The sequence below is a fragment of the Pseudochaenichthys georgianus genome, chromosome 9, assembly GCF_902827115.2.
Source record: "Pseudochaenichthys georgianus chromosome 9, fPseGeo1.2, whole genome shotgun sequence".
Taxonomy (NCBI): Eukaryota; Metazoa; Chordata; class Actinopteri; order Perciformes; family Channichthyidae; genus Pseudochaenichthys; species Pseudochaenichthys georgianus.
This window is the reverse complement of record NC_047511.1, coordinates 3,018,314-3,032,155: the sequence shown is the minus strand read 5'-3', so window position 1 is coordinate 3,032,155 and position 13,842 is coordinate 3,018,314. Positions and strand designations below refer to the sequence as shown.

Below are 13,842 nucleotides of genomic sequence, written 5' to 3'. Positions count from 1 at the left end.
CTGAGCGGTGCAGTCAACTCCTTGTCGTCGGTTACAGTTAAATGCAAAACACCGCCCTTTGGGGCCGTCTCTGGTAATAAAACGAACACTATATTTCCCCGGCTTCAACCAATGAATGACCGTAAAACGCGAGCTGTTCATAGATCAGTTCTAGAGCAGACAGAGAGCACCTCCTGCTGGGCCATCGTCCACACTACAATGCAGATGTGGTTTTAATAATTGTTTCCACATATGAAGCGGACAGCATCGTTAATTTTAATATCATAACACACTAAAATCAAAAGATTATTGTAGCATTATCCTGATGTTAGGACTCACTCTGTGAGAAAAATAAAAACAGGTCAAGAGAGAATATCAGTATTTGGCAGGAAGACATGGCAGCGGACCAATCCATTCAAAATTCCGCTTGGTCACTATTTAGCAGGGGGAGAAAGGCGGGACTCCTCTCAAACCTGCAAAACAACCCAGGTGAAGGCACCCAGCATAATAAGTAACACGTCCGGTTAGAATTTTTTAAATAAAAGCGTGACACTTGAAACAAAACTTCTCTCTGCATCTTCTCATAAACATTGAATTTGGATTTAACACACAAGAACAAAACACTTTACATAATATTATTACATCCTGATGTGAACTAACTCGACCCTAAGGGTGGATAGAGTTGACAGCCGTTTTGCGATACATTGTCGTGACTTGTCTGTTGACCCACGAGATAAGGTGAGTATTCACACCAGCTTCATGTCATGTATGCTATTAACCAAGAACATCTAATGTTTTTGCAACAGTATTTCGATTTGAAAAATTAATACACATGAAATGACATTTGAGTAAGTATAACAGTATCGTACAGTAGCAATGCAATCATGTAACAAAACGGAATAAGTTATTTCCGAATGTAACTCAATGGAAACATTTCCTCCAGGGACTGAAACAGAAGTTGTTGTAATTCCACGGTTTGACCACTACGAAAATGGGCTTTGGAGTCTGGCGCTCTTCCTGGGGGCATGGCAAACTTACATTGGGATATATAAAAACACATAACTATTTTATAAAAGAAGGAATGTCAGCGAATATTTTTTGAGGAAGTAAATTCAACCCTCATTACGAACACTATTACTTTTTCAAATAATTAGGTCCTAAAAGTTTAGCAGAGCCAGGCCGAGGGAGGCGGGGTTTAAGGAAAGTGCTAGTGCGCATGCTTTGTGGGCCCACACCATGGATGTATAATAAGAACTGGATACAGCGTGGGAGGCGGGGTCTCGTTCTTTCCTATGAGAGCTGCTCATTCGCGCATGATGACAAAATGGCCCAACTTTTTTTTTTTCATCCAACGATTTACAGACCACTCTTTCCCAATGTTAGTCAATGGGAAAAAGTCTTTCTGAGCCCAGGGACATCACGGACTGATACGGAAGTTGCAGTACCGCCATTTGGACACAACGAATATTTTCGATATTTTCCTCAGAGTCCGGCGCACTTCTTGGGGGCTTGGCCCACACGTGCGGAAGATTACCGGATGTTCCGGTTTCTTTTCCACATCCTCCCTAGCTGTCGAGCCATTTTGGCTTCATGCGCCATTCAACAACTTTCGTAAAATTGAACGGAGCCCGCCTCCAAACCCTGCTTCGAGTACTCTTCATACATCTGTGGACATAGGTAATGTTAGCATGCATAACTGTATTGATTCATATTTCAGTTATGTTATGCCTTGTCAACATGTTATAGCTGTCCAGCCTGTGTGCATTGAACGCAGATAATCACTGCTCTTCATGCTGTAGAGTAGACTACTCTGGACCTGTAATAATACCTACAAATTAGTTGGCCAATTGTACGTTTTACTTTTTCATTACTTTTGCTGTGAAACAGTGCCTTACTAATCCGAACAGATAACCGTATTAAAGATGTTAACACTTACTTAGCATTAAACTGGAACTTTGATTCACATGAATGAATATCTCTAAAGCGACAGTAACTTTAAGCTTCTTTGTAATGATAATGCACTCTCCTACAAAATCACCTCATATTCCATATCTCATTTAGGCCATCACAATTCTTTTTATTGCAATATCAGTTTTTCCCAATGTTGTGCTGTCCTTTTGTTTACATTCCAAACGCTCATGTTTAAAGCTACACATGTTAAACTTATACACCAAATAAGATGTCCAAATGACATTAGACAGTTTATTATATATGGCCTTTAAGGAATGCTTACCTAATTTATGCTTCATGATTATTTGATGCATGAAGTATTGGAGGATATAATGAATTCCTAATTTTCACCACCAAAACTTAGGTCTGTATTACTATGTGATTACTTCGCAATCAATTCATCACGTTTTGTTAGTTGCCTGTAGGCCTACAAATTAAGGTACAACCACAGTGAATTGTGATCTCATCAGTTCCTTCCATTTGTTCAATAACAATAGTTTAATCAAGTTTCTGTCACTTACGGAATTTTAATCCACAGTTTATTCATAAATGCATCAATAATTAACAAGACATTTCTGGATTGTCTGGTACATTAAAGTTTATTTTAAGACCGATCTATTCGATCAGCCTCTCCGATATAAAATATTAGCTTCATATTTCAATGACAATAAAGGAATTCTTGAATGATTTACAATTTAGTGGGTGATGCATAAGTTGACTTGTTTTTATTGTATTTGTGATATTAAAAGCATGGTAGAGATAGTGCATTTTAAAGTTATCTGTGCACCTCTTTGTCTTTACAGCAAGAAGTTCACAACAGTTGAAAATGCCCTCTTGTGTTGCCTTCAACTGCAAGAAGCGAACAGCTGAGAAAGGAGCCACGGTTTCTCTTTTCCGGTATGTTCAAATATGTGTTTATTTATAGATTTGCACAATATGTATGTAGGCTAATGCTAGAAAGCTGAATAAAATATTAGCTACAACTATTAATATTTTACATTTAGTGATGTGTTATTAGATTAGAATATAGTTACATTATTTATCCTGATTTGGGAAATTGTTTGGTCACTGCAGCATGTAAACATCACATGGTCATAGGATCACATCCATGTGTGTCATGGATCATTTTGGAAACTCTTTTAACAGTTTTATTTCATTAATCTTACTATTCAAATGCGTCCGCTTCTTTTAAGAAAGGAGAAGGAAAAAACGTTGAAATACTAAAACCAAATTGTGTTGTTTTTTGTGTATAATAACACAATATCATGATACTAGTCCAACAGACAGACCCTGTGGCACACTTAAATCCATGGGTGAGCATTTCATCTGCGCCGGCGAGCCCAACGTAAAATAAATGACGCAGACACATCAGTTTATGGATCTTGCTAATTAATTAAAAGCACTTTTCCCAAACTGAACATCATGTGCGTCTGGAATTTCACTAATGTGAAAACAACATAGTTCAAGTTTAATCACAATTTTCTGGGGTATTGCCAATGTGCTGTCCTGATTTCGGCACAGAAAAGCGATATATTAGAAACAACATAAACATGGAGGCTACCCGGACCTCTGTAGGGAGCTCCATTTTGATGCTTTTTTTATCCATTCAGTCTAGTCGTTTACATGCATAGAACATGTCTGAATCATAGACACATTTAAATATGTAACATTACCTCAAACACACATATTTTTAAAAAAAAGATGAAATGTGAATTGCGAGTCATATCTCCTCTTCTGCCTGTGTCGCTCATGGGTTGACCAAAAATATTCACAAAGTTAGTTCTTCACATCAGCTTACATTTAAAATACTGTATGTTCGTGCCCACACTTTCTTTTAATATACATCCATGGCCTAGTACACATTGACAATAATAACGCTGATTTCGTCTGGGAGGGCCAAAATATTGGTTGATTACACGAAGCAGGGTTCGCGAGGTAACTTCAGGGTTAACTGAGTTTTCGGTCCTACGACGCTGGTTTACTTCTTACTGGGGTAGATCTCCATGGTAACTTATGCTGAACACCAAACCTGCTCCGGAGCAGGTTATGTTCCAAATAAGAGATCAACTCAGTGAAAGCACCGCCTGCTGACCAATCAGAGCTCTGTGTGCGGAGTTTAAAGCTATCAAGTCATATTACAGGAGAAAGGAAATACAGTTTAAACTGCCGTATGCAGAGAAGACGCCGACGTGTCGCACTTAACATTCACATCACATCATAATATATAATATATTTCCTTATCTGTGTCTGCTTCTCGAGCATTATCTGGCCGTGCAACACTTACGGCCCGTCTACACTACAGGCATCAACAAATCTTGATGCTGGGCGTGTATGACGCTTGGCGATTTTTTGCGACCAACAACCAATCACATGAATCTCCCGCCCCCGACATACAAAGCAATAGCAATGTTAAAACGAAGTAAACTGGATATAAACTCCCCAAACAGGCGAAAACCTACCAGTTTTCCCCACTGTCTCTGCCACCTCCCTCCATACCTGGCTCCTCCGGTTTGTATCCCGGTAAATAGTTCTGGTCGTAAAGAACCGGGTGATTTTCTACCGTAAGTTCTCGTTTGGAATATGAGGAAATGAACTGCGGTCTGGCTCTCCCTGCTTGCACGCGGTTTGATTGGCTAGCGCTTGTACTGGCGGGATTTGCTTAAACGGGATTTGATTGGCTGATGCCAGCTTCGAAAGCATCGGGAGCATCAACAGTTGAACATTGCTCAACTTTTGATGCTCACGATGCTTGCAAAGCCATGCTCCGCTCCCCACAATGCAGTTCGGCGAAGATTCAAAATCTTCTACGTCACCCCATTCAAATGAATGGGCGAAGCGTTGAAAGCATTTTTCAATGCCTGTAATGTAGACGGGCCGTTACATTATTACTTACTGTATGCCGAAGTTTTATTTTAAGCAGCACATTAAGTTGACGAAACACTTGAGTCAAATGTAATTAGAGTCAGATCCACTAGTGACGGGGCAGTGATATCATAAACCTGTTAATGTACGCATTCAAACACTCTTTTGTAACTTTTCTTTACCAGCTGTTCTGTATTCACCTTGCAGCAGGTGCAACTCTGTGGCTTTCATCCTGGATTATCTGTTTAAGTCATGGATGTTTAAAGTTTAACTTTTTTACATTTGTCTAACATGATAGTTTACTTTTCATTCATGAAGTATGACGCTGCGCTGTCAGTACGCTTGTCCCTGTTTGTGATTGGTCAAATGTTGTTAACCCCGCCCCTTTCACGTGAACGCGCTCTCAGCCGGAAAGAGAAACCCTGGGTTGATTTACCGAGTTGATAACCAGCGTCGTAGGACCGCTTAGCGAGATCTCGTTTGTTAGGGTTAGTTAAGCCAGATAACTCAAACATATCCAGGGTCTGTTGAACTGGCTTCGTAGTACAGGGCACTGGTCTGAAAGTACGTTGTGTTACTGAAAATAAGTAAATATTGAGCTTTGGTTTCCTTGGGTAACAGCAGTGTCCTGCGTGAAAGTGTATTGATTAGATGTGATTATGTTGGCAGCCCTTTACGCCCCCAAATCTGACGCAAGAGAACTACTCTCATACTTTGACTCGCTGTACAAGATGCCATATTTGACAAGTTGGGGTAATGATATGACACATTATCGTTCCACTGAAAAAACTGAACCATTGACTTTAATTAATATTTGGACAATGGATTTCCCATAACTGTATTAGGTTATTTGAAAGCAGTAACATTTGTTTTAAATAACAAATATAGGGTTCAACTTAATATTATTGCTTTTAACTAACCTAATACAGTTATGTGAAATATGTTGACATAATATATTTAATTAAAGTCAACATTTCAGTTTTTTCAGTGTAACCAGAAACTGAAGTTAAACAAAACATTGGGATATTCACACAACTTAACCAATTACACAATTATTTCACAGATTTCCTCACCATGATAAGGCAAGGATGCTTAGCTGGGTCCACAACATAAACCGCAAGAATTGGATGCCGTCCCCAGACTCACGCTTATGCGCTCTACACTTCACCGTGGAATGTTTTCACCCTTCCTGTGGGAGAAGCCTGCTGAACTCAAATGCTGTCCCAACTATTTTTGCCTACCCCGGTGTCAATACATCATTCAAGAAACCTGCAGTTAGTCACACATCATCCAAAGCACAATCAGTAAGTATGCACACAGAGACAACTGACACTGTCAACTTTGATCACCCGTACTGCTGCAAGCCTGTGAGTAGTCCTACCCCCCCTGGCGAAGTGGCACCATCTACAGACGTAACCAATGTTGTGGAACCAATGAACTGCAGCACCACTGTGACCACACATCAGAACAGTGTTAGTGTCACAGAAGTATCAGATGGTCATGGATCCACAGCCCCTCTTCAAAATGTGACGGAAGAAGAACAAACGCCATTTGGGAATATCCTTTCGGAAACTGCTAAATCTCCAGATGCACAAATAACAATTCGAAAATTACAAATGAAAGTTCATAACATGGGAAGGAAATTGGTCATCAGCCGCAAACGTCTGAAAGTTGAAAAACAGAAGAGCAGACGATTAAATACGAGGATTTCTTCTTGTTCTGCCGTGATCCAAGAGCTAAACCAGAAACTTGGACAAATGAAAGAAGAGGCGTTGGTAATGGCTAAAAACAATTCCAAAAGTAAGCCTAAAAGCAAGCCTAAAGGCAATCCTCAAAGTGATCTTCAAAGCGAACCTCGAAGCAAGCCCAAAAGCAAGCCTAAAAGCGATCCTCAAAGCAAGCCCAAAAGCAAGCCTAAAAGCGATCCTAAAAGCAAGGTACCAGGAAACAACTTACATTGATATATCTTTTTGGTAGGCCTTTCTTTTATGCTGTGAAATATGTAAAATGGCTCCTTTCTCAGTCCATAGCAGTACACCACTTAGCTTCCTGCTAGTACTCGTTTCTGTGTCTCCAAACTATGGGCTTGCCAACCACTGTATGTAATACACCGTCTATAAATAAATACCTTAAACAAATCCAAGCTATTCATTTAACCCGGCAACAAAACAAAACCAGGATCAGAGAAATGAACTAAATCAGAATGTGATGTGTCCAAGGATGTTCCCTGTGCCTTTGCCCTGGTTGTTAGCCTGGTTGCTACTAGCTGCAACTGGACCAACTTTAGGGAAAGGTTGGTTGTGAACTAAAAACAGCAAAAGTCAATCTGTCAATCTTTTTAAAAAAACTTCATACATTCGACCTCTGCCTAATCCTATTGGTCAACATTTGTCCTTTTCGGCTCCTCAGATTATCTTAACGGTCTTGCATACTTTGAACCGGTGTACCAGATTACAATTCACCCCAAAGTCTAGTTTGTACGGTTCAGATGTAAAAAACAAATGAAAGTGGACAGCTATTTAACACGAGTAGCAGTCTGCAAGTACAGTTGTATTGACATTGTTTCCAAACTAAAACTACAGTAGGCATGATGTGGTCGACCTCTTTGTATAGGCTTAGGATTTTGCATTGTCATGCTTTTAGCCTCTACTTCCTAGCCTGAAATGGAGGCACAACTGTTTGTGTGTTCTTTGTGCTGCTGTGTCATTATTTCTTCACTAAAGAGGGCCATATCAAGTGCTAACTAGAACTGTGCTTAAAGGAATGGTCCACTCATTAGATAATTAATCAAAACTTCAGTATTTAGTGAAACGTTATGTTTAAACCATACCCTGAAGAAATCAGCGAGATTCCCCGGTAAATAATGATTTTATAGCTCTTTTTTATCAAGACCTGTATATTCCGTCTGGCCGCCGCCATGTTTGCCATTTTCAGTAGTCACGTGATGGTCGTGACGTCATCCATGCGTTCACTTTGTCAACACACGGAAACATGGTGGAGTATTTCAGTTCGGACTCGTCAGCAGAGGAACAAGTTTTGACCAATGTGAAGAGATTGGATGGGGGAATTCAGCCATACATATCAGTATGACAATACGACACCCTCTGTCCTTAGACCCTCACATCGTACAAGGAAAAACTTCCGGAGAAAACCCACAGTTTAAAGGGAACATGGGAGAAAGCTCAGGGAGAGCAACAGAGGAGGGATCCCTCTCCCAGGACGGACAGACGTGCAATAGATGCCGTGTGTAAATTGAAAAGATAATACATTTGCAACATAGGTAGTCCAAATGTTTGGAAATGCATGTGTGTATAATAGGAAGATGATATAAGATACTATATGTATGCATGTAGTACCACCCTTGCTAGCGATTCCCTCTCTAGTTTAGCATACTCAGCTTCGTTGTCCCTGGCCATAGAATCACGATTTTATGGGGCCGGAAAAACTGGGGGGAAATACACACTAGCCGGTACTACGCTATATGGAAAGGCCACCAAAAACTGTCCTGGCCTGGACGCTAAAGGACGTTAAAACGGGACTAGCCGCTGCAATGGAAATGCGCTATAACATACCTTATTCTTACTCCGAGCACTACTTCTGCTCCTCCGTCGCTTCACACTTGCAGAGGGCGATTTCTCAACTGGCCGAACTGGTGTCCTGGTCGGTGATGACACCAGAAAGACCGATGGTACTGCATCTCCATTGAGTAATGGTTGTTCTTTAAATCCCATGTTATGTTTGATCATACTCTCAGAGTAGTCGTCCGGAAATGTGAAATGTTCGCTGCATACATGAGCCTGTAAATCTCTCTGGTCGGGCCGGCCACATTTCGCTAGCCACTGCCTCCGAATGTACTTCTTACGCTTACCTTTTGGCAACAGATGGAACCGAGCATTCCGTGGATTGTTCCTATCCGAATTATGGCAATATTTGGCGATACAGTGAGGCATATTTGAAGAGAGAAACTACAGTAAATAACATGGAGATCAACGTGTCCTCGAAAACCAAACGCATGGTTTACGTCACGTCCGGGAAATGGCGGCGCCCACAGTGTTGATGTTATTTCGGTATATAATCAGTTTAAAATCACTGATAATGTCATCGGATTAAAAAAAAAAAGAGAGAGAGACTGGCAGAGACTGGTCTGTTTTATCGGATGATAATCTTTAAAAAATGAGTGTCATGAGCATACCATTCCTTTAAGGTTGAAGGTAAGGACGGGACATCGGACCTTGTGGTATGCATACCGAGACAGGATCCATTCCACAAGGTGCAGAAGACTTTAACATGGTGGTGCAAAAAGGTAGTTGGTGATCTCATGCTTAGGAACGACTAAGTAAAGGGATAACTTGAGTGCAAAAACGACTTTGATTCCACCACAGACTGACCAGATCGAAGATTGAACTTTCAACCAGAACGAAATATTTATGGCTTTACTGTTCTGCCAAGCAAATCATTTTGTTGACGCTACTCTGCTGTCTGCGTACATTTTATTCGTTATATGCAGACATTTGCTGCAAAATGTAACACAGCTCCATTATAGAATTTATGACGTGGAAATAGAAATTGCTTTACATCTTTAGACATTCAAGACTCATTGTTCGAATCACTGTGTTTGATGATAAGCTGCATCTGATTTAGTCCAAGTCCATATCTAAGGTGTTGTGTAATTATATAGTGAGTAAGTAAGATCCACAAAGTTCTGAATACGTGATGATGCTTGCTTTACTGCAGTACAGTTACAAATGAGTTCCCGGTAGTACAATTGGGGCTCTATACGAACATCATCCTGTTGTAGATTGAAATTCACAAACCTCGTGAACAACAAATCTTTGTTGAAATTGTCAGAAGACTTCGTTAACCTTAGCTGTTTGCAGCACGTGGGGTGTGGCACCATAGGGTTGCTCTGTGGTCATTTCATGCTCTATTCAGTCAAGTGATCAACGATCAGTTATAACATTATCATGGTGAGTTCAAATGTGGTCTTATACAAATACTTTGTTTACAGTTTGAATGAGTGAAATTCACCAGCTTAATGCTTCAACCACACACGACTGACACAGCATAGGAACACACATTAAGGCCGGTACATACTTCCCGCTTCTGCTGCAGTCACATAAGTGCACGTGGTTCCACTTCGTAGCACAATTGAGGGTTTGCGTCCGCAGGGCATTCAGGCATATGGCTTTGTTTTGCTTTGCGTTCAACACTTTTTGGATCACTTTGAATGCCTTTTTAACACTAATTATGTTCATGTTGATTGCAGCTTTAACACAACTTCTCTTTAATACAATCACTCCGTTGGTTCACTTCTTAGCAAACAAGCTAGACTGGAGTGTGGAACAAAACAGGAGCATAAGCTGTTTGTACGCTCAGTCACACATTCTTGCTGCAATCGGGCGGCCCAGTGCACAAGCCGAATCACCTATTTGGTCACAAGGACCTTAGCATTCCCTCAAAGCCACGCAGACACGACAAGTATGAATTGGCCTTTACGCATTTGATGTAACCAGTGGTAAAGCAAAATCAGCAAGCTAGCTTACTAGCACTCTTTCTCCTAGTTAGCTTTTACAAAGGTTAGAGATTTTACTCCAATGACAACATAAAACAGTTCAATATAAATTGTATTCCCGTTTGATTTGGTACACTAGTTGCACTAACTGTATTAATAGGGCATTGGGGATCTTCTATAGTGCTACAGGAGTCATGCTTAAAACCTGGACATGTGTTATCATTAGCTCTCACACTTAAAGTCAATGGCATTGTTGCATTTGTAAATATTGGTGGATGTTTGGTTATGTTGCTCATATTTCTAACTTCAACTATACAGCTCAAAAACATATTTTGGTAGCAACTGATATGACCACGTCCCCTGTTTATGGCCACGTCCCCTGTTTATGGCCACGTCCCCTGTTTATGGCCACGTCCCCTGTTTATGGCCACGTCCCCTGTTTATGGCCACGTCCCCTGTTTATGACCACGTCCCCTGTTTATGGCCACGTCCCCTGTTTATGGCCACGTCCCCTGTTTATGGCCACGTCCCCTGTTTATGACCACGTCCCCTGTTTATGGCCACGTCCCCTGTTTATGGCCACGTAAACAAAGGACCGGACTTTCTCTGGAAAATCAAATGTACAGCATTTATAATGCTGAGCTTCCATGTTTGATAAATGGAATGTTTTGGTTCGAAATGTTGATTTTATATCAAGGATGAAACTAATGCTGAGGTTTGTTCGGCTGCAATGTATATCTACATAAATACCTTTTTGTTATAATAAGGATATTATCATCTATTTTGTATGAATTTTTGGTTCAGGTTTTGTTCAGTGGTTTATATCAAGTTCGGTACTGTTCTGCAGCTGCGCCCTACTTTCAAATATGTAAGAGAGTAAAAAATGTGAAGTAAGCGATATAGACTGTAATTCTATGAAAGTAAAAAAGAAAGAGAAATCAAACAGTTTTACAGATGGGAGTGGGCAGCGGTTCACACAGTGACACCATACCCCTGGACAGGTGTCTAAAATAACGTTAAGCAACCCACAGATGGCTCTCTTCCTCCTCTGCTCGTCCTGCTTGTGCTTCTGCCTCTGGTTGCTCAGGGCGACACAAAGGGATTTTGGTTTCCCTTGACTGCTTCACCACTGAGCCACCTGGAAGGACGCCTCCAGCTCTGATAACAACAAGTCTGAAACATGGAGACTTTGAGGAAAGACACTCCTCACTCAACAACCCCGACCTGAGCCTAAAAGGGTCTGAATTGATCCAGCGCCGTGCTGAGAGAGACATGGAGAATATCTCTTTGAGCCCCATGGGAGCTGTCGAGGTCCCTGAGAGAGCCTGCTGCCACTCCTCTGTCTCTCACAACCGTTCTGTTTTCACCATTTGATTTTCCAAACTTACAAAGTGTTAACTAACACGTCTCAGACCAAAATGTCCAACTTGAAAAGTTCATAATTAATATTTGAATTTCTTTACCCCATTTATTTGGTGCTTTTTTAACTCAACTGCAGAACAGTGCATTGGCCAAACAACGATCAGTCAATTCTTTCACCTGTTTACACAATCTGAGCTTCCATTCATCATTTTCGTTCTATTTTGGCATAGAGTTGTGAAGTTAGGAGTGGAATAAACCGTTTCATATAAATGACCCCTATTCTGTGATTTGTACTATGCATTAGGGTCAATGTAGTCAATGCAGTGCAACGACAGTTTTATGGTGACATCATTTGACAGATTTGCTCATTTCATAGTACATAGGTGACCATTAGCACGTCACATTACACTCGGCCTAATTTGATTCACTGCAGTGAAGCGGCTCACTGTGATGTGAACTGCAATAAAACAAATCTATTTTCCACTTATGTGTTCCTTGCTCCATATCTGCGAAGTGGAGCAGTTTCTTCCGCTGACCAGACCTCTCGTCAGAGGTGGGAAAAGTACTCAGATCTTGTAACCAGAGAGTAAGAATACTCAGTTACAAGTAAAAGTTCTGCTTTCAAAATGTTACTCAAGTAAAAGTACAAAAGTAATAGCAGCATCTAAATATACTTAAAGTACCAAAAGTGAAAGTAGTCGTTGTGCAGATTGGTCCATTTCAGAATAATATATATGATATGTTTTATAATGATTGATCATGAAAGTGTTCTCAAAGCTGGTGAAGGTGCAGCTAGTCTGAAGTACTTTGTAGACTGCAGGGTAGCTGGTGGATTCACTCCAGGTGGAACTAAAGTCTGATTCAACACTTGGTTAGATTTCACATCATTCATCTGTGAAGTAACTAAAGGTTAGTGGAGTAAAAGTACCAGATTTACCTCTGAATTGTATTGAGGTAGAAGTACAATTGAAATACTCAAGTAAAGTACAATTACTTCAAAAATTGTACTTAAGTAAATCTACTTAGTTACTTTACACCACTGCTTCTCGTCCACTAGTCTTGCAAGCATTACAAGCAGACTAACTTGTTGTTGAGTGTCCCAGAGCAATACACAGCCTATATACAATGGCAAAGCAAAACTGGAGTGCTTTGTGTTAACAGTACACTGTACTGTTTAAAAGATTCAAGGCTTTATTGGCATGTGCACATTAGCTAAAGTGTATATGGCAATGAACAACTGAAGTCACAGGCTCCTCCAACATGAATATATAAAGGACATAAATACAATAGTGCAAGAGAATGTTTTGAGATGTGCAAAAATGGAAATAAAAAAGAAATAGTGCAAGAAGAGTACAAGTAAATGGAATGATGTAGATAAATAATTAGCAAGATGCAAACAGATGAATGTTTATGGATGCACTTCAGAGTTCAGATGTTTAACAGTCTGGCCTGCGGAATGAAACTGTCCCGGAGTCTGGTGGTGTTAGTCCTGATACTGCGGTACCGCCTGCCAGACGGCAGCAGACAGAACAGTGGCTGGGGTGGTCAGGGTCTTTGATAATCTTGTGGGCTTTCTTCCTGAGACGCTGGGAGTAGAGGTCCTCCATGGATGGCAGCTCCGTCCTGGTGACGTGCTGCCGGGGTCTTTAGGAGTATATGCAAACAAGAGCTCCTCCTCTTTGTTCTGCTTTGATTGAGTTGATTAAAGGTTAAAATACTACAATGTTAACTAAAAAACATGCAACATCCTGGTATATCAGGATGTTGATCAAATAGCATCATTATCAGAACTTTCGATGTTCTATTAATAGTGCTACAGCTACACATAATGAATATCTTAAATCACAACATTGTTACATGTATTTATAATATATAGAATGTAGAAAGCTATCTGAATAAATAACGTACCTCTCAAAAGTTACATAAATATGACTCATTAGATATCCTACAATAGAACTATACAATCATGTGTCGAACAATTCGAGAGTAGCCTACCTACATATAAAAGTATTTGGGGGAATGAAACATCTCAATGATCAAGATGACCATTCTTTGTGTCAGTGAGGATAGCTTTTCATATTGACCTGAGGATTGCTAATCAAGCTAATACAAAATATATTCCTTGCAGGTACCATACAATGAACGATTGTCTATCAAGCATAACAGAAATGGTCAAT

The 13,842-nt window shown here is 40.4% G+C and overlaps 1 protein-coding gene across 2 annotated transcripts; it reads left to right on the top strand.

Annotated features, from left to right (window-relative positions):
* The first annotated feature begins 463 nt into the window (after positions 1-463).
* On the top strand, positions 464-7,211 carry LOC117452739 (THAP domain-containing protein 3-like). Of its 2 annotated transcripts, XM_071204239.1 has the most exons (4): positions 464-717; positions 1,466-1,656; positions 2,733-2,826; positions 5,855-7,210. In XM_071204239.1, the coding sequence occupies exons 3-4, from the start codon at positions 2,756-2,758 to the stop codon at positions 6,750-6,752; spliced, it is 969 nt and encodes a 322-aa protein (XP_071060340.1). In that variant the 5' UTR covers positions 464-717; positions 1,466-1,656; positions 2,733-2,755; the 3' UTR covers positions 6,753-7,210. The 2 variants fall into 2 exon arrangements, with proteins under 2 accessions (XP_071060340.1, XP_033947378.1); XM_034091487.2 differs by lacking the exon at positions 1,466-1,656 and having other exon boundaries at positions 5,855-7,211.
* The last annotated feature ends 6,631 nt before the right edge of the window (positions 7,212-13,842 follow it).